This window comes from Camponotus vicinus, unplaced genomic scaffold (assembly GCF_025532165.1).
Source record: "Camponotus vicinus isolate PSW18456_S1 unplaced genomic scaffold, iyCamVici1.0 SCAF_5, whole genome shotgun sequence".
Taxonomy (NCBI): domain Eukaryota; kingdom Metazoa; phylum Arthropoda; class Insecta; order Hymenoptera; family Formicidae; genus Camponotus; species Camponotus vicinus.
In genome coordinates this window covers 14780030-14802994 of record NW_028141977.1, presented here as the reverse complement: position 1 = coordinate 14802994, position 22965 = coordinate 14780030, and the positions used below count along the sequence as shown (strand labels likewise).

Here is a 22965-nt window from a genome sequence, read left to right as displayed (position 1 = left end):
TTTTAATCAAGGATGCGGACTTAATTGACCAATTGGAGCAATGATTTCTTTGTTCTGATTGGTTAATGATAACACTTTAAACGCGCTATCCCATTTAAAAACTATTATATCTCGATATACTAATATTAAAATTTTCGTGTCAAAATTTAAAAAATCTGCCTTTAGCAGATGATACACTAACTCTAGAACAATATATAGTATCTTTGTCTATAATTTATGATTATATGGAATTCATTAACTGTTTTAAAAAATAATGCATATAAATATTAAACAGTATTAATTTTAATAATTAAGGATAAATATAATTATTCAACTTATACATAGTAATGCAAATCAATTAATTTAACTAATTATACATAGTAATGTAAAATTACATATTTATGTTAATCTTTTTTAATTCATAATTGTATGGATATTGAAAACACAATATGTAAATAAATTGTACTTTAATTTAAAGTGAAAATACGATACAATAGTTTTCCCTAGTATAAACTAATCAATTTGGATACAAAATCCATTTGATTCAAAACTTTACTTCGCGAACGATTAAACGAAATGAAAAAAAATGTTACTAGTAGCTTTGTTGCTCTACGTTAAAAATTGTACATAGAATTTTATCTTCTAATCGCGCGAAATCTTTCTTCCACCAATATTAAATGTCAATATAAGAACGTTTCGAGAATTGTGACAAAAACCAAGATAATCGTCTTTTTTAATCTTTCTCGTGAAACACTGCACGATTTTTTGTTTCTTTAAAATAACTATGTCTCGTCGAGTTCAATTATTTTTGGCGTCAAAGTAATTTATTAATATATATTATCTATACGATTTATCAATAAATTTATATTATATTATAAATTTATATTATAATATATATTTATATTATAAATTTATATTTATCAATAAATTGTTTCTGTCACAATTCGCGTAGAAATTACTCAGCGATTAAATTAAGTTACTTAATAACTATATTTTTCTTTATACATTATTTCTCGTCTCGAAAAGAACCAATGTGAAATCCATCTTTTTCTCTTTCTATTCACTTTTCGATTCTCCTTATAGAAGTCCGCTTCTGCACATTTTTAGGAACTACTTGGCAGCAAATACGGTGACGCAAACGACTCTCGTACAAAATGGATGTATATTCTATCCTATAATCATTTCTCTCTTTCCTTATTTATGATCTAATGCAATTATTCTATGTTTTCCTTATTTTTTTCCCTTTATCCTTTAATGTAAATAATGTTCAGTTTCTATACAAAAACATATTAGTTCTTCGCGTTAACGAGTGTTGAAAAAGAATATTGTTGCTACAATTTAAATAATATGACAATGATTTACACACATGACGAAACTAAATGATCGCCTCTCTTTCTTTTTCTTTTTGTTTCTTCACGTAATATCGTATATTCCGAAAGTGTAAGAGCAATGAGATAATGAATGTACTAAAGTTACAAGGAGTGCTTTCTGTAAGAAATGTCCTTTTTGCGCAGAAATATATTGCATGGGAGTAACAGAGATATAAAAAATATTTTATTTGAATCTTCAGGACGAAATTAGAAATTGCGAGTAATGAAAGGAAGTATTCTAGGCTATTCCAAAATGACCTTAACGTTTTCCATTATTATAATTAAGAGCTCGTAAAGGTGCTTTGAATGTGGATGCAGACTGTTGCTGAATCTGATATGCTAGAGGATGAATTTTAAAGCCATATAATCTGGAAAAAAAATAAAATTCATTTTTTAATTTTCAGAGAATTTCATACATTTCTACACATGCAAAAATAAAACTTCGTAAAGATAGTTTAAAATATATATCTCAATATCTTATCTCAATATTAAATGTCATTGAATCTTCTTAGATGTCTATATAATCTATATCTGATTAAATATATACAATTTATAAAAATATAACTGTGGCAAGAATAAATATCAATCTATCAATCTATTTTTTCTTGTATATAGGTGATGACACACAATGAATATTATAACTATATATTCTCTAGAAAATATATTGAGAAAATTGTGATATAATTTTGATTATTGTAGACTAATAGAATCTATAAAAAATATTAAAATTTTCACAAAGTTTATATATAATTATATACAAAACTTGTATAAATGTTCAATAAGATTTTTTTTTGTTGGAATACCTATCTATCTTAATACAATTTCTTCCATTTTTATTTTTTATCATAAAAATTTTATCGTAATTTTATCAAAAAAGGAAAGAAAATAAAATACTTATTGTACTTTTAGAATTTTTACAGCCAATAATAGCATTTTGGACTGTTATTGTATAATTTTAATGTTAAGAGAGTACTTATCATTTTCAGAATGATGTCTATTTACCTAGGTACAAATTGATTTGCCGCACGTTTCGGTCTGTATTCAGGATGAACCATAAACAGCATATGTGGAAATCCTGTACCGAAATAAGCTCCATCAGTGTGATGATGTCTCGAGCTCTTTGGCGTGTAGACGTCCATACATTTGGGACAGTAGCTCTTGACCATTGCCTCACCAGGAACATCGCTGAGGCCTAACGGCAACATCGGTTGGGATTCACAATAAACTCGCGGGCAATGACCAAAATCGCCTGCTTGGTATTTTTCTATCATCTGAGCGATGCCACGATTGGTAAGTATATAACGTGCGTGAATAAGACCATAAAGCATTTCTGCTGCTTGCTCGACCAGATCTGATTGATTTGGATTATCATCCAAATCATCATCTAGCAAATAGAAATTAAATAATAAGAGTTAAAAACTGTAATTACAATGACAATTTTTTTTTATTTATCTCTATATTTCAGTTTAAATATTTAACAATTAGAGAAAAAGTAATTTATTACTGTCTCAGTAACTTACCAGGTTCAAGATCAAGAATCATATCCAATGCTTGACGGTAATGTGGTACTTGTTCATTCAGTCCCGTTAAATTAAATTTGTCTTGAATATAATCCTCATCCACCTGGATATGACAATAAACAGAATAAAGTGATATCTATAATTGCAAACTTTTCTATGAGATATCATTCAAATGTCTCTTGCATGTAAAATATATCTAAAAATATATAAATAACAAAATAAATATTTTAAAGTATCAAATATAAATTTATATAATTGTCATGATCATATCTTAAAAGATAGGAATCAAATTGTATATCTTAAAGCACCATGTCATGATCATTTATTTCTTAATTGGCTAATAAAATGTGATACGATATGATATCCCACATATGTGTAAATCATACATACACAAACAGAATTAGATACTTTCGTGCATCATTTTAATTCTATTCTGAGATTTTGCCGTTTCATTATTCTTACCCCAAATCTAAGCAACTTATATAAGAAAATTTATCACTCTTACTTCTACTATAGCTGACCAGTAAGAGTAAATTGACATTCTCCAGAGCTCTGAATGTGCTCCGATAAACATTGTTATGAAGCAATTTAAAATGCGTATGGCGAAGATATAATAACGTTCAGCGTACAGTGACGTTTCCTCGAGTGCTCACCTCGCAAAAGAACTCGTTCCCGCGCAAGCCGCAAAACCACGAGATCCAAGATACTTCCTCGGAGCTGCTCATTTTCCTGCGGCAGAAGAAACCGTGGGAAGAGTCCCGTTATTACGTGTTCGCACGGAGGTGGCCAGGTATCGGCGAATATATAGGCGACGAAGAGTCGCTCGCCTCGTTCCCGTTCTCGATCGTGGATTCAATGCATAAACGCGTCGTCGGCTATCGACGACTATCGACGACTATCGACGTGCACGTTGGTTAGTTGGTTAGAGCGGCGCGATCACGACCGCGGGCTCGACAGAGCGACGGGGACGGGATGGACGGGATGGATGGGATGGGACGGGAAGAAAGCAACGGACAGACGGACAGACGGACGGACAGACGGACGGACGGACGGACAGACGGACAGACGGGCGGAGACGGCTGCGCGGGGTGTGCAATGGAGCTCGGCTTTTACCAGGCAAGATGCCCGACAAGTTACGGACCCGTCCGGCGCGTTCACACCTACGTTTCCATGGCAATTGCTCCTATGGGTCAATTGGTTTTTGAATATGATGCACGGGACGAGGCACGACGAAGAGGCGCATTACTCTTGCGAATTGCCGACGTGGAACTGCAGCTATCTAACGAAAAATCAAAAATAAACAGACCTCGCGGCTTACCTCTTGGTGCTTTGATTAGCCACGCTTGCTCAACCGAACGGGGTATAGATGGCGCTGCGCGCGCGTCGCTCATCCCCGCCATCTCTCCCAATGATTAAAGCTCATCTATTCAAGCCTTCCTGAATCTGAAGTTGGCTCCTTTCGAATTTCTGAATAATTGCCAGATGCATCCCGTCTAGTTATTTATACATCATGACTATTGTTCAAAAAATATTTGCGTAATATATTACATATATATATTTATATAATTAATATATACATATTTAATTTATAAATACTTAAATAATTTACATGTATACATACCCTAATAATACACGTGTCCAAAAGACGTCCGTAGAGCATCTAGAGGATAGTCAAAGGATATTTTATGACCTCTGGATATCCTCTCGATTATCTTTGGACGTCTTTTAGAAATGTATGCTATTAGGGTATTATATAAATTAAATATATTTTAGGGTATTATATAAATTAAATATATATTTAAGTATATATATTAATATATTAATTATGTAAATATTTTGTGTATAGTGTTAGAAACTCTCCAATCGCATTATATAATAGATATTTCGGTTATTTTTTATCAAAATCTGTGAAAAAAAATGTGTGAGATTTCAAATTGCGTTTGTATTGATACTACAATTGTTAAAGCAATATTTTATTGACCAATCAGCATAAAGAAATTTTTGCTAATTTTTTCGAATTAATCGATAAAAGAAACTAGCGCTAAATTTATAAAAATAGCAAACCAATTATGTACAAATTGCTGTTTTATGACGCGTTAATAATTAGCGGGTTTCTACTGATTGGCTGAATTGCAAGAAATTTTCAATTGTTAAAATTTTATCGCCCATCAATAAGTCCTCGATAGTATAGTGGTTAGTATCCCCGCCTGTCACGCGGGAGACCGGGGTTCGATTCCCCGTCGGGGAGAATTTTTGTATTTTATTTCTCATACATATATTTTTTTTCCATTGTTACTATTATATTATTTATTATTTTATTAGTGTTATTTGCAGTATTACATATAAAATCTCTAAATATAATTTTTATTAAATTGATTTTCTTCTAATTTGAAATTCCGACAAAAATTCCAATCTTTAGTTTTTAATGTATAGTGATAAGGGCTTATAAAAGAATTGCGCAAAGCACTTTAGCTTTTTAAAATATAAAATAAATAATTAATTTCTGAATTAAAATATTTGTCCTGTAGAATATAATTCAATCTCAAAAAAATCGTATAAATATAATCTTTATATCGAAATCGTTTTTCATAGTGATTACAAACATTTTAATTCATATTAAATGTCCAATTTATGAATTTTGAAATGTATTAAATTTATTAAGTTTTGACGTAGTTGATCCAGTTTCTCCCCTTAAAGATTTTTCTATTTATTAAGAATAAAAATCTCAATTTAATAAAAATTATAAATTGTATTCAGAAATTATTTGTTAATGATGTTTTAATAATAATAATAAAATAATATAATAATAATAATAATAAAATATAAAGAATAAAAAAATACAAAAAAAACCCTCCCCGACGGGGAATCGAACCCCGGTCTCCCGCGTGACAGGCGGGGATACTAACCACTATACTATCGAGGATTTCTATTTGAGTTGAACAAATTGTGATATATTAATCATTGTAATAAAATCTTATAAAAAAAATGTTTAATTTTTATAAAATAAAATATATATATTAGAATTATCTTAGAATTTTACATATAATTCCATATTTAGACTAAAAAATTGCTATTTTTATTCTGATACATTATAATCATTTTTAACACTATCTCTTTGTCTCTTAATATAAAAGAAATCTTTATATGCGTATATATATGTATTTATTATAATGTTTATATAGGAAAAAAATAATGAAACGTTCTGGTATTTTGGAAAATATTGATTTTGAGGAAAAAGTATTTCAAAAATCAATCCTTGTTTTAAATATATTTTAAATATATTTTTGTAGTTGATGTCGAGACGCGTGCGCATTTCTAAAATAATTATATTTAATTCTTCAACTTTCTAAAACCATCGAATTAATAGTACTATCAGCATTAGTGACTCAAGGTGTCATATGAAGCACGATCGCATTTTTTTTTTGTGTGTAGAGATCAGAATTCATAATTTCATAGCTATTTAATGAGACAATTTGGGTCACGTTAATGTCAGCATTATCGTATAACTTCGATGGATAACAATTAAGAAAATTCTTAACAGAGGATTTAATCATATCATTTTGAAAACATCTCGACATCAATTACAAAAATATGCAATAAAAGGAAACATTTATTTAAAACATTCGAGATAATCAACTTTTATAAAATAACTGAAAGTATTATTATTTGATATGTAAAATATTATTATTCGAATGCCACTTGAAGCTCTACAATTTTTTGTTTGAAATGCTTTTTTGTAAAACTCCACAATTTTTTCATATATCAAAGCATTGTATATTTGAAAATAAATGTTTTATTTAATTCAAGAACTTAGATACTATTTATATATCTATATAACTTTAAATCAGAGAATATATATAAATTTTTTAACAATAATTTTATTTATTAATGTAAGCGAGCAGAGAGAAAATAATTATATGGAACAATGAATGACTCAGTGAGTGATGACAGAGTAGTTACCAGAAAGGATTGGAGGGAAGGTCCTAGGATCGAATCCTGATTGAGTCCCGATATTTTTCTCTTCTGAGAAATGCTTACATTAATTAATAAAATAACGAAAAACTATTATTTATAAAAATAATCATGGTTTATGTATTAATTGTAATAATATTTCTAGAATCTCTTGTTTCTGTTTGGACACAGAGATCCGTTGTCTTCTCTCTTCAATTTCTAATTCCAATCTCGCCTCACGTTCCTTTTTTTCCATTCTAAATTTTTCTTCCTCAAGTTGAATTCTCCTCTCCTCCAAGCGAAATTGTTTTTCTTGAAATTCCACCTCTTTTTTATGTCTTTCTTGTAGAAATTGTAACGTTGACTTCTTTATTGTGTCATGACGCATTTTATTCCTTATTGGACCACCTGTTCTTGATGGAGATGTGACTGGCGACCGCAAAGGGCTCGCTGAGGTTTGCAGAATCGATGACGATGACGAAGACGATGAAGTTGGCGATGGTAATGCAATTGGCAACAATGTCGAAGATATAGATGTAGGTAAGGATGTTCCCATTATTGGTTCCTCTATTATTACCTCCAAAGTATCAGAAATGTTCTCTATTATCTCTCTTGTTTGCATTCTTGATTTTTGTGCATTGGTGCTTTTACTGGAACATCTGAATTCTCTTTGCAAGTCTTGTACTTGCTGCAAAAGTCGTTCCTTTTCATTATACTGTTCCTCGGTTCCTGATCTGCAAATCAATACATGGAAAGATCTGATAAATATCGACCGTGTTATTTTACATTTAAATGAAAACCAACCAATAATATGCATTCGTGAGATAGCGTATATCAATCTCCTAACATGATAAATTACAGAATACGACGACGGGTGGACTTGCTTACTTCCTCAAGTGTGCGTGGCCTTCTCTCGCCCAAATTTTTAACAGGTGATCGACGTGCTCCTTGATGCAACGCAGACTGAAGTTCTTCTGCGTCGCGTTTACGACATACTCGGCAACGGCCTTCCACCTGTCGCTCTCCTCGTACGGATTCTGTCGCAGGACCTCCCGCAAGAGTATCAAGTCTTCCAGAATCGTGAAGCGTAATCGCTCCGGTTTTGCCATGGAACCTGCGATAGCGCGCACTCTCATACGAACAATCTACAGCGATCCTTTCTCACCGCGCGATAGCGTTTATTGTAGCGAACCACCACGTTCCCCGATATCTTTCCCGTAATAACATAGCAACATGGCATTGTCGAGGAAGAGATATCGCCTCGTGGAGAGCACAACATATAGCTGGCTTCCCCGAGGCTGACGCGATGGATATGTTCTTTTTGTTTACAATCGCTCAGCTCTTCGCTTTCTTTCTCCCTTTCTTGCTCGCGCTCTATCTATCTCGTTTCAAGTGCAGAAAATTTTAGGAAGTGAAAATAAAACGAACAGACCCCATGGATCGACAGATGCGCTGTTTATCTAATATACTGACTCTAGATAACTCACACTTGAAATAACGAAATTTTTATTACCGACTGCGAATATAATTGATCTTGAGCTTTGTTTTTCTCCCCATAACCTCGAAGAAACGTGAAATCAGAAAGCGAAGATCGGAAAATCATCATCGACTTTATATTAATCTCTTCGTATTTCGCGCAATATTGCGAAAATTGGGAACGATTTGGCGCAATTTTAACGAGAGTAAGTGCGATCTATTTGCGTCTGAATATCTGGATTATATTATACGAATACGTGTTTAACGTGATTAATGAAGAGTGTAAACAAACGTTGATTCTGAAATTAACATAAGATTATTGCAGAGTGGTATTGAAGTTCTCCAATTGCCAGGTACGATAAAAAATGTTAGAGATAACATGCAACGACCGTCTTGGTAAGAAGGTTAGAGTCAAGTGCAACCCGGACGACACCATAGGGGATCTGAAGAAATTGATAGCCGCCCAGACGGGAACGCACTGGGAGAAGATTGTGTTGAAGAAGTGGTACACCATTTTCAAAGATCACATAAAGCTGCAAGATTGTATCCTTTACTGTTAAAATACGATCGATATATACGTGTCGACATGTACAATACATGTTAAAGATAATTTACTAGAATTTTAAATTATAAACAAATAATTTTATGGAGTTATATTTTCTTTAATTGCGCTACTTCAGATGAAATTCACGATGGAATGAATTTAGAACTCTACTATCAATAATTCTAATAAATGTAAAATATATGCATATAAAAATGTTTTAATATTAATTATATTATCATTAAATTTTATATTTTCTTTTTTATGCCTAGATATATAATGTACATATATAATATTTATATATAATATCTATATACATATATAAACAATAAGAGATTAATTATATAAAACAATCATCATAAACATCAGCAAGAGGAAAATAATTTCTAGTTTACATTATGTAGCCCCTCATAAATATTGTTATATATTTTAACAATCTCTAATTGATATTCTACAAACTAATATAAATAACTGTGCTGCATGCAACAGTATATCTCATTTGATAATTAGTGCTTTTTGACATTTGCAGATACAGGATATAGTTCAAAAGTGTGACAAAACAAATTGTAGATTAAAAAAATAGAGAAAAAAAACTTACATTCATTTTATCAGATAAATATAAACTTGTATCCTATTGTATATAACTTGTTTTTGCAGTTTTGATATACATTTTGATCATATCCTTTGTATTCTTTATACATATATCTGTATATAACTATTTTCACGATTAAAATAATTCATTTTAATTTAAATATCACTGTAAAATGTAAATGCTTCTAATAAATACCATTAAAACTGATAAAAATTCCTAATAATATTGATCACAAAATTTTTTTCTTATACTCTACATAATTAAAAGATTATATGGAGGAAGAAAAAATAATATATACAAATCACAAAAGGAAAGAAGCAAAACACGATTAGCTCAGCAAATTTCTGTGAAATGCGCGTTAAAATTTTAAAAATTAATGTGGCCTCTTGAACAATCCCTCTATCCTGTTAATTGGGCTTTCAGGCTCCGACATTTCTCTACCACAGTTGCTTAAGAAGTCTCTTATATGCTGCACAATCAGATCTATCGCCACTGCAACAGATCACAAAATGTCAGTGTGCGAATAGTGATGTGTATGGATATATCAGGGATAATAAATTTTCTTTATTAGCAATATCGTTGTACATCTTGAAACAATATATCAAATTGTTTATATAGATATCTGGATTATTAATTGCTGATGCCTTAAGTAACAATTGTAATCACATTATAATTATATGTGGTTTATTATGCATAAGACACTTGTGTTTATTATATCATCTTGCAAATACAAGAAGACTTTTTGTTTTCTTTGTTAACGCAATATGCAATAAATTGTCTGCCAAAACTAGTATCCTTTATTTATTAAGATATACAGATTAAGAAGAATAATATCACCTTCAAATTGTGAAAATGAAATTTGTATATATATATATATATAATTAAAAAATTTTAATAAAAGATATAATAAACAGGTGATAAGAAGAGATTGTATTTCTGACTTAATAGCTATTGTAGAAAAAGTTGTGCAAATTATACAGTTTTATTATGAGAGATTATATTAAACAAAACTGAGATTTCTCGCAGAAAATATTGAAAGGAACTGTAAGTAGTATAGTTTTGGCATATCTTATATATATATATATGTTTATATGTACAAGAATTAATATTATAGTATGCAATAGAGATGAATATTTCGAGATACACGAATAAGTCAAATTAGACAAATTGACTTGGATAATTATGCTCTTCCTAAAGAATACTTGCACGTGCTTAATAATAAAGTATTATGCAAAGGAGCAAAATATGCTGAAGTGATTAAAAGTGACATAACGTCTTATAAACATATTCTAAAATAGTCTAAAATACAAAACTTACATTAAAATATATAATACCTACATTTATACACAAAAATATACATACATATATCACAGCACAATCGCGCACACATACATACACATTGGGTATATAGATTTTTTTGCATAATATTCAAGATGTTTGTGGAAAAACTTGATGATAGATAGCTATACGAATAATATGTAATATTAAATAATAATAACGATGTAATATTAAATAATAATAACTTATTTGTAAAGAAATATTAAAATTAAAAGTTAAAATAAATCGATAGAAATTTATAAGGGTATTGAATTTTTAATCTTTGAGATCAGGAAATTAGTTATAAAATTTTTTTCGCACTTTATAGAATATAAATTTTAAGATTTCTTACCTTTATTCCTGTTCTTTAGAGAAATAAATAAATTTTAATTTATTAAGAAATATATGAATAGAAATATATATATATATATATATATATGTATATATATATATATATCATAATCTAAATCATAATCTTTCTTTTCTTTACTCTAGTGATTGCACATTCTTTAAATACATTATTATAATCTATATAAAAATGTTAGAAATATTATATTATTCTCAATAAATTGCATTATGAAGGAGACAAAGTCACTGTTAGAATATATTAACAATATAGGAAGAAATAGAAAAATACTGAAAAGTGTTGAAACCGAATTTAGAGTTGAAAAATAATTGGAAAAATTCAGTTTCATGATGTCAATTGCTATAAATCCATCTATCATTCTCTCTTTTATTGAAATCATATGATTTCATGCATTCTTCTTGTTTAGAGTTATAATTCAAAATTCACGCAAAAATATTCACACAAGATAAAACACATATAAAAAGCCATTCTCTCTATTTATATAAGACTAATCCTCAAAAATTACAATTAGAAGGAAAATAATGTCCATTTTCACCAATGTTTCTAAAAACTTGGATTAATAAAAAAATATTATGCTTAATTGACAATAATTTAATACAATATTTTTATGCATATTGCAGTAAAAATAAATCTGTAAATATAATTAAACAAATTCAGTCTTGCATGAAAATTTAGTATCTGTTGCAAGACAACAGATATTGTTTCAATATTATAATAAAAATATTTATCACATTCACTTGTGTCTTCTTTTGTTTGTTTGACCATTTATCCTTGTCATTCATTTATCAATCTATCTGTTTTTAAATTACATTGATAATTGAAATGTGCGAATAATTCCGCATTACAAAACGGACATTACTCTTCTACTCAAACATTTAAAATAAAAAAGAATTAGCAGCATGTGTGTATCATGTATTCAGTCATACATAAGGGTATGGTGTGTAGAAAAAAATGCAGTGCCTGACAGAGTGAGTTTATCATGCTTAAGTCATCTGCTGAGTGTGTCGGATGAGGCCGAGGTACGCCTATGCTGGTAGAAGAATGGATGCTGCCCGGTTGAGTTTTCGGCCTTTTTCAAACGCAAAATATCCCAGATGTGGTGCACTATTAGATCTATTGCCACTGCAAACATACAACAACCAGACCATATAGGTTTCCCATGAGATACTTTCCCCCTTTAAACTTTTACTTAAAGTTTAAAAAGGTGTAGCTCTGACATCCGCAACCATGGCAAAGCCATACCAGGCAGCACCCATGAAATATGTATATATAGTATTATCTCACTTCACAAATTTTTTTCACTTTATTTTACAACATTGAATCATCCAATGTGTCTCAAGCAAGTGCAAATCTTCTTTAAATCTTCTCTGAATAAATTTTATTTTATCTTTAATATTGAAAATTATTTATTTTTATTCTCTTTTTCTTACTTATTCTTTTTATCGTTTCGCCCTCGCTCTGGATAAATCATCAAGAAGATTTATGCGATAGCTTTAAAAAAAAGAAAAAAAAATAAATACTTCCTCCTTTTATATTTGATAATAGTGACTAGTCCCAAACAAGGTACATGAAGTGAGGTAATACTGTATATAAAAGATTGAACAAATGATATGAATATACAAACAAAGATTAAATTATACTGTGGTAAATTATATCATGTGTAAAACTCAAATATATAATTTATCATTAACAGTTTACATGTAAATGATTGTGTGTGTATCCAAGTTTTATATATATAAACATTGTACATTCTAGCAAATTATATGCAATTGCATAAAAATTTCCAATTTTTTTATTTAGAGATAAATGCAATCTTGAGTAAAAATATTTCAACATTAGATGATCATATACATTTCTAAATGTTATTGTTTAGACGATCTGATTTGAAATTTCAAACTTTTTTAAAATCTCTATATGTCTGCAAAAATATGTATGAAAAAAATTATAATACAAAATTAATTTAAAATTAGAATATATTTTTTATAACTTTTTTGACAAAGATGAAAATATTATTTTCCTATATTTAATATTTTCTGTATTAGATATTTTCATAATTCATTGAAATTATAATTAAAATCAAACATAATTGAAATTAATAAATTCTTCTAAATAAGAGACACGAATCTTTGCAGTTTATTAGATTAAAACTATTCAAATTATTAAAAAATCTCTTAAAACTTTTCTAATTTTTTGCTTATAGAAAAAATGTATCTATAGTCTTTTCATTATTTATTCTAAACTTTATATTTGAAAAGAATGAGAGTAATACTAATAATAATAATAAAACTATATGCTTATTAAAAATATATGGATAGATTAAAATCTTAAATGATAGGAGGATTTTATTTGATAGGAAAAGCTTAAAAATATTAATATTTGATTAATATTACAACAACAACAAAATATATATATTAGTACTTCAGGAAAGTGTTCTAAATTTAAAAAAAATCAATAACTTATAACAATTAATATCTTATAATATATCTAATAAACAAAAATAAACCAAACAAATAAATTAATAATAAGCAAAGGGAAATAATTATAGTAGCTGTAATAAATATCATTATACGTAATTATATATTACCTGTATTATCTGCTCCTCTTGGTATTATAACATCTGCAAATTTTTTTGTTGGTAAGCAGAATTCTTCAAAAGCTGGTTTTACAAAGTTCATATACTGATTTAGGACATAATCCAAATCCCTTCCACGTTCCTTTATGTCCCTTGGCACTAAAGAAATAGATTAAATGAATGGGTTAAATTAATGGATTAAAATAGTTAAGATAAAGTACAAGCCAATCAAATTCATCACATGAAGAATTACCTCTCCTTGCAAGCCTAGTATCAGAATCAGTGTCTACAAATAATTTCATGTGAAACAAATCACGAATTTTGGGGAAGTAAAATACCAATATTCCTTCAAATAGCATCACATCAGCAGGATATATCGTGGTAACTTGATCTTTCATTCTATAATAAATTTATACAAATCTTTTAATAAGTTTAACTTTTATAATATTCATCTAAAGTTTGTTTTCTACAAACATGTTTTTGTTTTTTACACTACATTTGAATTATTTTATAAATGATTTCTCTATTTCCATTAAAGACATAAAAATTAGACATAGTTAGATATTAAGATACATACAAACTGTTTGTTCTATAGTCATAAGCTGGTATTTCACACTTGACTCCAGCAAGTATATCCTGCAGTGTTTGTAAGATTAAATCATCATCAAACGCATCAGGATGATCAAAATTGTATTGCCCTTTCTCAGCTTTCAATTTCTCAGTAGGTGTTAGGTCACGGTAAAAACTGTCTTGTGATATACAGACTACTCGACGCTGCTGGTGATCCATATCTACTTGTCCCAATTTCTCCATTATACGCTTGCATACTGTGGACTAAAACAATTGATACAAGATTGTTGTCATATACAAAGTTAATTATAATTATTAATCTTTATAACTAATGCCACAGAATCTGATTAATTATTATATTATTTACTTATCAAGAAAAATATTTCTTTTTTATAATATTGAATGTTATTTTGTATTTCAAAATTAAGTTAACATTATACTATTTATAAAGATATTGATCCTTTTTTACAAATAGTTACTATAAAAATAGTATGAGTTTATACCATTTGAATAAAAGTTGAAAAAGTTATTATCAAATTCTTACAAATACTTTCTCATCGAAAAGTATTTCTGTTTATATTTTAATATATCAAATAAATATTAAAAAATAAAAGTATTAAAAAAAAACACAATTTCTAAAATATTGGTCGACATATTTTTGTAAGAACTGATTTGATTTTTGTTATTGTACATTAATTACACATGCACAATATGCTCACTTTTCCACTTGCAGTGCCACCAGAGACGCCTATCAAAAAAGGCGTCTTACTCTCGATGCCGTTGAATTTGCTATTGATACCGAAGGACATTTTTCGCGTGATACCCATATTCGTTGATATATCTGCCATTGTTAAGCACGCAGAGATGACCAAGTTGATTTTGTTGGAAATAAACTCTCGCCAGCAAAACACTGCTCTCAAAAGGAGGATTCAGATTAATAAAACAAAATAACGTTTCGGAAAACGATTTTTGTCGAAAGGAGACTGAGGAAAAATAGTTTGACGATAGCCGGTCACGTGTACTGTACGAAAAGAGTGCCTTTTTTCTGTCAATAAAAGGGTACGCGAGTACCCAAAACGAACGTTAAGAATTCTTATTTTAATTCGCGAATTGTTCGCTTCAGATCTTCATTCTTGGTATAAATAAACAATAATTTTCAATAAATTTTATCAACTTTATCCTTGTACCACGTTTGCCGTAAAGTCAAATAATACGTCATTCAACAACTGCAGTCTGAAACGCACTCATGTGATCACGAATCACGATCGGTCGATTTAGGCCGCTATTACATTTGTCGTACGACAAATTTTTTAAGCACATTGATTGGCTGCGGGATAGAAAGTTTCTAAAGATTCAAAAAATTATTATCCCGCAGCCAATCAATGTGCTTAAAAAATTTGTCGTATGACAAATGTAATATCGGCCTTACTCATGGACCTAAGAAGATATGGATGGAGTCTAGAGCCGGGGCGGTGTGAAATTTGCGGTAAGGGGGGTGTATAGCTCTGTCTCTTTCCAAAAGCAACCTTCGGGTGTTTCCGTCGCATATCCGATAATTCCCGAAAGGTTATATCGGATATGCGACGGAAACACCCGAAGGTTGCTTTTGGAAAGAGACAGAGCTATACACCTCCCTTACCGCAAATTTCACAGCCCCCTCGCCCATATGAGCGCTTTAGACTCCATCCATATCTTCTTAGGTCCATGGCCTTACTCCGTAAATGGAGTGACGTAACAATTGGCGATGACAGCGCACTCTTTAGCATATTCTTGAACTAAGATACCTTCAACATCACTTAACCTTCTTTTCTAATTTTCACTTTCCTTGGAGTAAAAATAAATTTGTTACTATTGTTCGAAAGTGACTGAAAAAAATGGCCCTTCGATTAGGACGAAAACACGTCGAATTAGCTGGAAAATGGTGAGTTGTCCATTTCTAGACATTTTAAGGTGATATTTTTTCTTGACGTAATCTCCGACAATGTCTAAGTAGTTCCATTTGATCACTTTTTTTCCATTTGTTTCCAAGATTTTTAATACATAATGAAACATGATATAAGAAAATATTTGTTCATTACAATTGTTTATTTATGTTTTATCCCTTTTTTCTGTCTCTCCAAACTGAGAATATCTATTTTATTTTAACACAAATATAAGTTTGTATATATGTTGCGTTATATATATTGGACACTGTTTCTTTTTATGTAAAATTTTATCTTATGCTTTAGGATTCCATCTGCTGCGGCTTATGGAACTGCTGGAACACTGACATTATTGTACTTCACTGATTGGAAAGTAGTATTGCAATATGTTCCTTTCTATGGTGACAAATTTAAGGAATAGATCATAATAGCCACATCAATTCTTTGAAATGATTATGTAATAATCCTATTGGAACAATAGAGATTTTATTGTATCGTTCTATTTACATCTTTTATTTATTTAAATAAGGGTATCAATAAAGAACCATGTAAATAATATGGCAATATACAATATTGAATCTACTTCAAATTTCATTTTCCTTCTGCTCTAAAATTCTTTTTTTGCGTAACTCGTAAATAATGTTTGCATGTTCTTCTGCTTGCATCCCCTTTCGTTTTACATACCATGGCTTTATATAAATCCTGCAAAGGAAAAAGGCAACCTAAATGTAACTGAGGTGTTCATTTCACTTGCTCTATAATATTGTATTAAAAAAATAAAACAAGATATACCTAAAGATATTTACCTAAAACACGTTGCAGCCAAAGCTCCACCAATTATTATAAGCCCGAGTGTACTAAATTTTTGAATCAACAGGTTCTTGGTTTTTGCTGTTAGACTGCAAAATATTTGTTACAGTATCTTAAATATTTTAAATAGAATATATCACGAAAAAAAATTTGTTAATTAAATTTATTCTAAAAAATGTAGAATAGTTATATTTTTTAACTCAAAAAATTAAAGATATATATAAACAAAAAATTTTATATTATATTTTCCTCTCTTCTCACCCTTTTTCTATTAAATTATCAAGTATATTAATTAATTTTAATCTTTTTAATATTATAAAATAAAATCTCTTTAATTCTATAAACTATTAATAAAAATAATGATATTAATGTATTAATTACTTTAATTATGAATACCAGTGCGATTAAATATTATGTGAAATAACAATCGTAAAATATTCGATTCTTGAAATGTACCCGGCGTATAGGTTATGACGCAAACTTTAGGAGATAGTTTGCTTTACCTCATTTGATTCTTCCTTTTCCGCCACTGTCTTCGCGTATTCTTCTTTCAAATGATTCTCCAACAGACTTTTCCAATTATATAAACCGCTGACTGTTCCTAAGATCAGTACAACGTAAAATTGATCTCTAGTCAATCCTAGTGGTACTCTAATTCTCATCATAACAGATTGCAGACACTACATATGGTAGCTCTTTAATAAATCCAAATATATATTATTACTTATTTATGTACTTATTTTTCACAAAAAATTTTTCTTTAAACCGTTTTTATCACAATTTTATTCGCCAACAATAAATAGGAAATAATATATTCATACATTGTATAAATTTCTTATTAAATAAAAAAATTGTTTTATATATATATATATATATATATATATATATATATATATATATATATATATATATATATAATTTAAATTATAAAGGACAACTCACATTAAATATTTTTTTCATGTGTGTGGAAAAGGAGGGACACAGATTATAAGAATAAATTTATGGAAGATATATTCGTTTTTGTATTTGGTTCTTTTTTTTTTAAAATGTATCAAATTACTCTCCTAGAGAAGTAATGAAGACTTAAATCTTGCCAGAATATTTGTAAAACTTATTAAATGTATTTAATTGTATTTTGAAGACTTCCTGCAATGATGCTGGTAATGTACGAGATAAAAAGGCGATTCCATGCTGATCACAAATACTAATTAGTTGACATAGAGAATTATACAAAGCCATCTGCAACATAGTGTGTGAGAAATTTTATTAAAAACAATTCAATAAAATAATTGCATGCGAAGACATTACCTTAATATAAGATGGTATAGCGCTTTCTACACACAAGTGCAAAAAATCGGCTATCACATAGGGACTTAGTCGAATCATATCTTTTTTTAACTTCATCAATAAACCTGTAAGTCTACCAAGAAAATGTCTATTACTTTTTCATCAAATTAACATTAATAAACATTAAATATTAATAAATTACACATCAATATACTCTGTTATAGTATAATATATATAATATATAAAACTTTTTGAATTATTGATTTAAACTTACTTTTCGATATCGAATGCGAAACATTTAAATCGATGCTCCTCAAATTTATCAGCCACGTTTTTTGATGCATGGACAATGATATTTGTTACAGCTCTATACAACAACAATAAATTAGGTAATCTGTCTATTATCAAATCTGTTCTGACTTTCATCAATGTTTCACAGATGGCAAGCACACTATCACATGACGATATTTTTACTTTGATGAGCGATTTTATACCAATCAATATAATAAGATCAATTGTAGTATCAGGTATAAGTAAATGCTTGACGCTGATTATATCATGAGATAAATCCAATATACCTGACCAATATGTGTCAGGAATATTCAACGTGAGTACAGTTTCAAATAAATTGTTGATTGCATCCAAACGCGCTTTATTACGTTTGACTCTCATGTCTGTTTTCATTATTCCACTCCAAGTGAGAAACAAATTCGTCCATGCTGCTTCATCTGTTTGTGACAAGCTCTCAATCTATAAAAAAAATTACAATATATGTATAGAGATATTAAAATAAATCTAATATTATTAGTAATATTAATTGAAGATAAAATATATTAATAGAGCAAGGAGGAAAACTTACCGTCTTAGCATACAGTAATCTTAAAAATTCATAAAATTCTTTTGATTCAGAAAATGCTAATAACGCTTCAAGCAAATTCTTGCAAGGATACTTCAATATTATAAACCATAAGTTTTTAATGATTCTATCTGGGGTCTCGAATATTTTATGATGTCGTAAAACTATAATAGCCAATTGTACACCTTGTTGCAATAACATATTATTACTATTAGTATTATTTGAATTTTCTGTTACCTCTCTCTATGAAAAAAAACAAATTATTAAATACATTGAAGTACAACATATATGAGAAAATAATCTCTTCTACAATACTTACTATAAACATATTTTCAAGAGTTAATTCAGTTAATTTTTTCAAAGTATCAGTAATTTTTCCAGTTGATATTGTTATTTTTAATACTACTATCAAACATTTTACATCAGAAGTATCATTTATTTTTTCAGGCAACATTTTCAAAATAGCTTTGGCTAATTTTTTCTCTGCTTTTCTGAAAATGATTTTTTGCTCAGTATCTAGTTTTGGTTTGACCATCTCCATGCATTCCAAAAGACTATAGATAGTTTCCTTGTGTTGAGCACAACTTTTGAGACTCTTGAAAATGGCATATGTTTTAACATTGCGAAGAGAAAATTCGCAAGCTTTCAAAAATGCTTTTTTTTGTGGTAACTGATTTATTAACATTGTTGGTTCTATATATTGAAATATGTCGATACCGATTTTTTCTAGTAGATCTGGAAAATCACATTTTTAGTATTTTTATTGTGCATTTTTGAGATTTTTGTATACAAATAGTAATTAAAAAATTAAGAAAAAATATATATAAAATTTTAAAAAATAAAATTACCTGAAAAGATCATGTTGCATAACGTCAATATTTTACTTTCTCCACATTCTTTACTAATGGAATATACAACTAGGAATATTAACATTCTCATATTAGAATTAAAATACATTATTGGTAAATGGAGTAATACTTCCAAATACAATTCTATTTTAGAGGAAATTGCATCTGTCATTTGCACCCATTGCTCTTGTGATATTAATTCTTTTATCATTTTCAAAACTTCTAGCATATTATTATTTTCGTTCTCCGTCAATAATTTCTATAAAGTTTTATATAATTAAAATATCAGAGAAAATTACGACAGAGATATAATTTCGAAATTACTTACGACATTAATGTGTTCTGTAATGGATTTTGTACATCCTGATGACAAACAATGTCCAATTTGAATGAGAATATGGCTTAAGAGACACGTTACAAAGCGACTATTTTCTTGAAGGCAATCATTATCTAATAAATCAAGCCATTCACGAAAATTTTGTTCATTTGATGTTATATTATCCAACAATAAACATGTTATTTTGGATATTTCTTTGTTACTTAATAATGGAAGTATATTTGTATTATATTTCAAGATAGAACTCCAAGCATATTCAAGGCCACCTATTAAACCATGAAGCTTAATAGGTTCATTTGATATATTCAATCTTATTCGATGTAAAATAAGTTTATTCTAAAATTATGACAAATATAAGCTTTGTAGAAATATAAATTAAGAATTGAACATATTGTGAATTAATTTCATAATATTTCTATAGGTACCATGATATTTTTGCAATTATCTTCTCCAAAATTAGTTATTCTCTGAATTAATTGTTGCCAAGGATCATCCAGAATTGGGAAAAGTAGTTTCTTTGTATCAGCACCTTTTGGTATGTAATATTTTAACATGTCCTGTATTTCACTCAATGATTGTACTGCAGTTAACAGTAATATGATAACATTTTTATCATGACTTAAACACAATGCTTTATTTATCAATAATGATAAAGTATTTCTCAATTTATCTAAATCATTAACGAACTTCTCATGAGTGGACAGTGTCCTAGTATATTCAAAAATCTGTGTACCTTCAAAAAGTACAACAAGTAATTCTACAGTTGCCTGTAATATTAATATATTTTTACCTGCAATATATTAAATAAAATTAAATTTTTATCCTTCATATTTAAAAAAAAAGAAATAAATTGCATTTTAATATTAGTGAATTTTGTTATTAAATTATAATAATTTATTAAATTTTATAATATATGTATAAAATATATATATAAAAATTCTTACGTGAAATATCATATTCCAACAGTTCTACACAATCTACATTTAAATAATGTATTAATGTTCTTAAGGTTGCAATTGTTTGTGAACTGGAAAAGTTGCTAATTGTTTCTCTCAATTTTATTCTAAATTCGTATGGAAAGAATGCCGTGTTCGTTTTGTACACTTTCTTCATTGTCAAATGCTGTTTTAATGATATTAACAATTGTGAAATCAACTTTTGTTCACGTCTCAATTTCGTACTGGAGTGCAAAATAGCAATTAATAAGTTTGTATAATCAGTAGTTTGTTCTTTCATCAGTATTTTATTTAAAATATCTGGAATATTTTTCTCTATCAAGAGTGGATTGAGATATGATAGTTGTGTAAGTATACCATAATGTGTGCATGTAATATTATCATATATTAAGATATCAGTTATAATTTTTTGAAAATATTCAAATAGTGTGACATTTTCTATAGTATTATCAAAGTCGAGTGTTACATCATTTAGTAGTTTGAGGAAAACACTCAAGATTTCCCATTTGTATTTCCCAGAGGAGTTAATCAGATTTCTGAAAAATGCATCCACTAAAGTAGCATCTGATTTGTAAGTGCCTATTATAGCACGGAAAATAAACTGATATGTTAGAAAATTACTCTGAAAATTTAATGTATCCACATTTTCAGATAACGTGCAAAATAACTCTGTGAACATTGTTTGAACACTTTCTGAAGTTTGTTTGTTTCGCATTAATTTGGTTTCTTTGAGCAACAGTTGCTGAATACATTTATATGCCACTATACCAAGCTTGTTTGTATTATCTGTATGTCTATGATCAATTAAATTACACATAGGATATAAAATATCACGTATAAAGATTGACTTTAATTCATTTTTTGTAGTTGTCAATTTATATATTTGTATTAGACTTTCAATAATGCTTATTATAGCATAATTGTCTGTAGGAGATAATTTACATGGTTTGAGTAATTGATCATATTCTTCTAGCATTGAATCATGGCAGTTGGAGCGCTCTGATACATTATTAAATAAGGTTTTTAAGAGAGCTAGATTCTTTGGTTTGTTTGCAAAATATTGTCGCATACTATTATTAGCAAGAATTAAGCTGCAGCACTTGAGAACTTCCTCATATACATCTGTCATATTACTGTTTAATATTTGCACAAGCATATCGACCAAATATTGTTTTGCACTAGTCTTCAATTCATGGGCAGATTTTAAACAATTATTCAAACATTTCAACAAACATTGATTCGTGACACAAAGTTTACAAAGCCACTTCACGAGCGAATCTTCTTTGCGAATGAGTGATAGATCCATAGCAGTTTCTGCTAATTTTATTCGTTTCGCCACAGGAATGTCATCTGAATTTAAACGTTTTAACAATGCTGTAAAATTTCATTATTATAAAAGATTATCATAAAGAACGCATAATTATGTTGATTATAAGAGATTTTAGGTTATACGGTATTGCATGTCCTATTAGAGATTTGCAGGAACCGTTCACTTACCCTTTGATAGCGCCATTGTGATTGACACAATTTATTGATTTATCTTGCGTCCTTTTAATGTTCGTATTTTTTGATTATATAAATATATAAAAAATATATATTAGGAAATTTGCATCCACGTCAAAACAGACACAAGTGTTTCAAATTGCAATAGAGATATTAAGCGATATTGAGATATAGATGTATTAATCGATATT

The 22965-nt window shown here is 28.9% G+C and overlaps 6 protein-coding genes, 1 long non-coding RNA gene and 2 other non-coding genes across 18 annotated transcripts; 3 read left to right on the top strand and 6 right to left on the bottom strand.

The window, feature by feature from the left end:
- Nucleotides 1-429: 429 nt before the first annotated feature.
- Ckiibeta (casein kinase II subunit beta) lies at nt 430-4315 on the bottom strand. Of its 3 annotated transcripts, none has more exons than XM_083099549.1 (5): nt 4188-4315; nt 3523-3598; nt 2870-2972; nt 2352-2733; nt 430-1717 (listed from the first exon to the last, which is right to left on the bottom strand). In XM_083099549.1, exons 2-5 carry the CDS (start codon nt 3592-3594, stop codon nt 1609-1611), a joined length of 666 nt encoding a protein of 221 aa, XP_082955675.1. In that variant the 5' UTR covers nt 3595-3598; nt 4188-4315; the 3' UTR covers nt 430-1608. The 3 variants fall into 3 exon arrangements, with proteins under 3 accessions (XP_082955675.1, XP_082955674.1, XP_082955676.1); XM_083099548.1 differs by lacking the exon at nt 4188-4315 and adding an exon at nt 4034-4169; XM_083099550.1 differs by lacking the exon at nt 4188-4315 and adding an exon at nt 4030-4168.
- A 730-nt stretch (nt 4316-5045) lies between these two features.
- Nucleotides 5046-5117, top strand: Trnad-guc (transfer RNA aspartic acid (anticodon GUC)). The gene has a single exon. It is a non-coding gene; the product is annotated as a tRNA-Asp (tRNA).
- Nucleotides 5118-5720: 603 nt separating this feature from the next.
- Trnad-guc (transfer RNA aspartic acid (anticodon GUC)) lies at nt 5721-5792 on the bottom strand. The gene has a single exon. It is a non-coding gene; the product is annotated as a tRNA-Asp (tRNA).
- A 935-nt stretch (nt 5793-6727) lies between these two features.
- Nucleotides 6728-8227, bottom strand: LOC145971644 (uncharacterized). The gene is made up of 2 exons (XM_083099546.1): nt 7709-8227; nt 6728-7554 (listed from the first exon to the last, which is right to left on the bottom strand). The coding sequence occupies exons 1-2, from the start codon at nt 7954-7956 to the stop codon at nt 6951-6953; spliced, it is 852 nt and encodes a 283-aa protein (XP_082955672.1). The 5' UTR covers nt 7957-8227; the 3' UTR covers nt 6728-6950.
- A 9-nt stretch (nt 8228-8236) lies between these two features.
- Nucleotides 8237-9088, top strand: Ubl (Ubiquitin-like protein 5). 3 transcript variants are annotated; one of them, XM_083099553.1, is made up of 3 exons: nt 8237-8502; nt 8650-8839; nt 8977-9088. In XM_083099553.1, the coding sequence occupies exons 2-3, from the start codon at nt 8662-8664 to the stop codon at nt 9018-9020; spliced, it is 222 nt and encodes a 73-aa protein (XP_082955679.1). In that variant the 5' UTR covers nt 8237-8502; nt 8650-8661; the 3' UTR covers nt 9021-9088. The 3 variants fall into 3 exon arrangements, with proteins under 3 accessions (XP_082955679.1, XP_082955680.1, XP_082955678.1); XM_083099554.1 differs by having other exon boundaries at nt 8612-8839; XM_083099552.1 differs by having other exon boundaries at nt 8261-8502; nt 8622-8839.
- Nucleotides 9042-15975, bottom strand: Uck (Uridine-cytidine kinase). Of its 5 annotated transcripts, none has more exons than XM_083099542.1 (6): nt 15685-15779; nt 14975-15165; nt 14263-14519; nt 13939-14084; nt 13698-13844; nt 9042-9921 (listed from the first exon to the last, which is right to left on the bottom strand). In XM_083099542.1, exons 1-6 carry the CDS (start codon nt 15686-15688, stop codon nt 9803-9805), a joined length of 864 nt encoding a protein of 287 aa, XP_082955668.1. In that variant the 5' UTR covers nt 15689-15779; the 3' UTR covers nt 9042-9802. The 5 variants fall into 5 exon arrangements, with proteins under 5 accessions (XP_082955668.1, XP_082955670.1, XP_082955667.1 ...); XM_083099544.1 differs by lacking the exons at nt 9042-9921; nt 15685-15779 and adding exons at nt 9974-12235; nt 15895-15975; XM_083099541.1 differs by lacking the exon at nt 9042-9921 and adding an exon at nt 9974-12235 and having other exon boundaries at nt 15685-15774.
- Nucleotides 15976-15987: 12 nt separating this feature from the next.
- On the top strand, nt 15988-16759 carry Uqcr-6.4 (Ubiquinol-cytochrome c reductase 6.4 kDa subunit). The gene is made up of 2 exons (XM_083099556.1): nt 15988-16176; nt 16484-16759. The coding sequence occupies exons 1-2, from the start codon at nt 16130-16132 to the stop codon at nt 16596-16598; spliced, it is 162 nt and encodes a 53-aa protein (XP_082955682.1). The 5' UTR covers nt 15988-16129; the 3' UTR covers nt 16599-16759.
- Nucleotides 16647-17687, bottom strand: LOC145971648 (uncharacterized). The gene is made up of 3 exons (XR_014438912.1): nt 17491-17687; nt 16984-17076; nt 16647-16879 (listed from the first exon to the last, which is right to left on the bottom strand). It is a non-coding gene; the product is annotated as an uncharacterized LOC145971648 (long non-coding RNA).
- A 248-nt stretch (nt 17688-17935) lies between these two features.
- Nucleotides 17936-22933, bottom strand: LOC145971637 (uncharacterized). 2 transcript variants are annotated; one of them, XM_083099525.1, is made up of 10 exons: nt 22769-22933; nt 21260-22645; nt 20741-21105; nt 20307-20651; nt 19979-20237; nt 19450-19865; nt 19134-19373; nt 18549-19024; nt 18296-18407; nt 17936-18226 (listed from the first exon to the last, which is right to left on the bottom strand). In XM_083099525.1, exons 1-10 carry the CDS (start codon nt 22782-22784, stop codon nt 18071-18073), a joined length of 3771 nt encoding a protein of 1256 aa, XP_082955651.1. In that variant the 5' UTR covers nt 22785-22933; the 3' UTR covers nt 17936-18070. The 2 variants fall into 2 exon arrangements, with proteins under 2 accessions (XP_082955651.1, XP_082955652.1); XM_083099526.1 differs by having other exon boundaries at nt 21260-22621.
- Between the last annotated feature and the right edge of the window lie 32 nt (nt 22934-22965).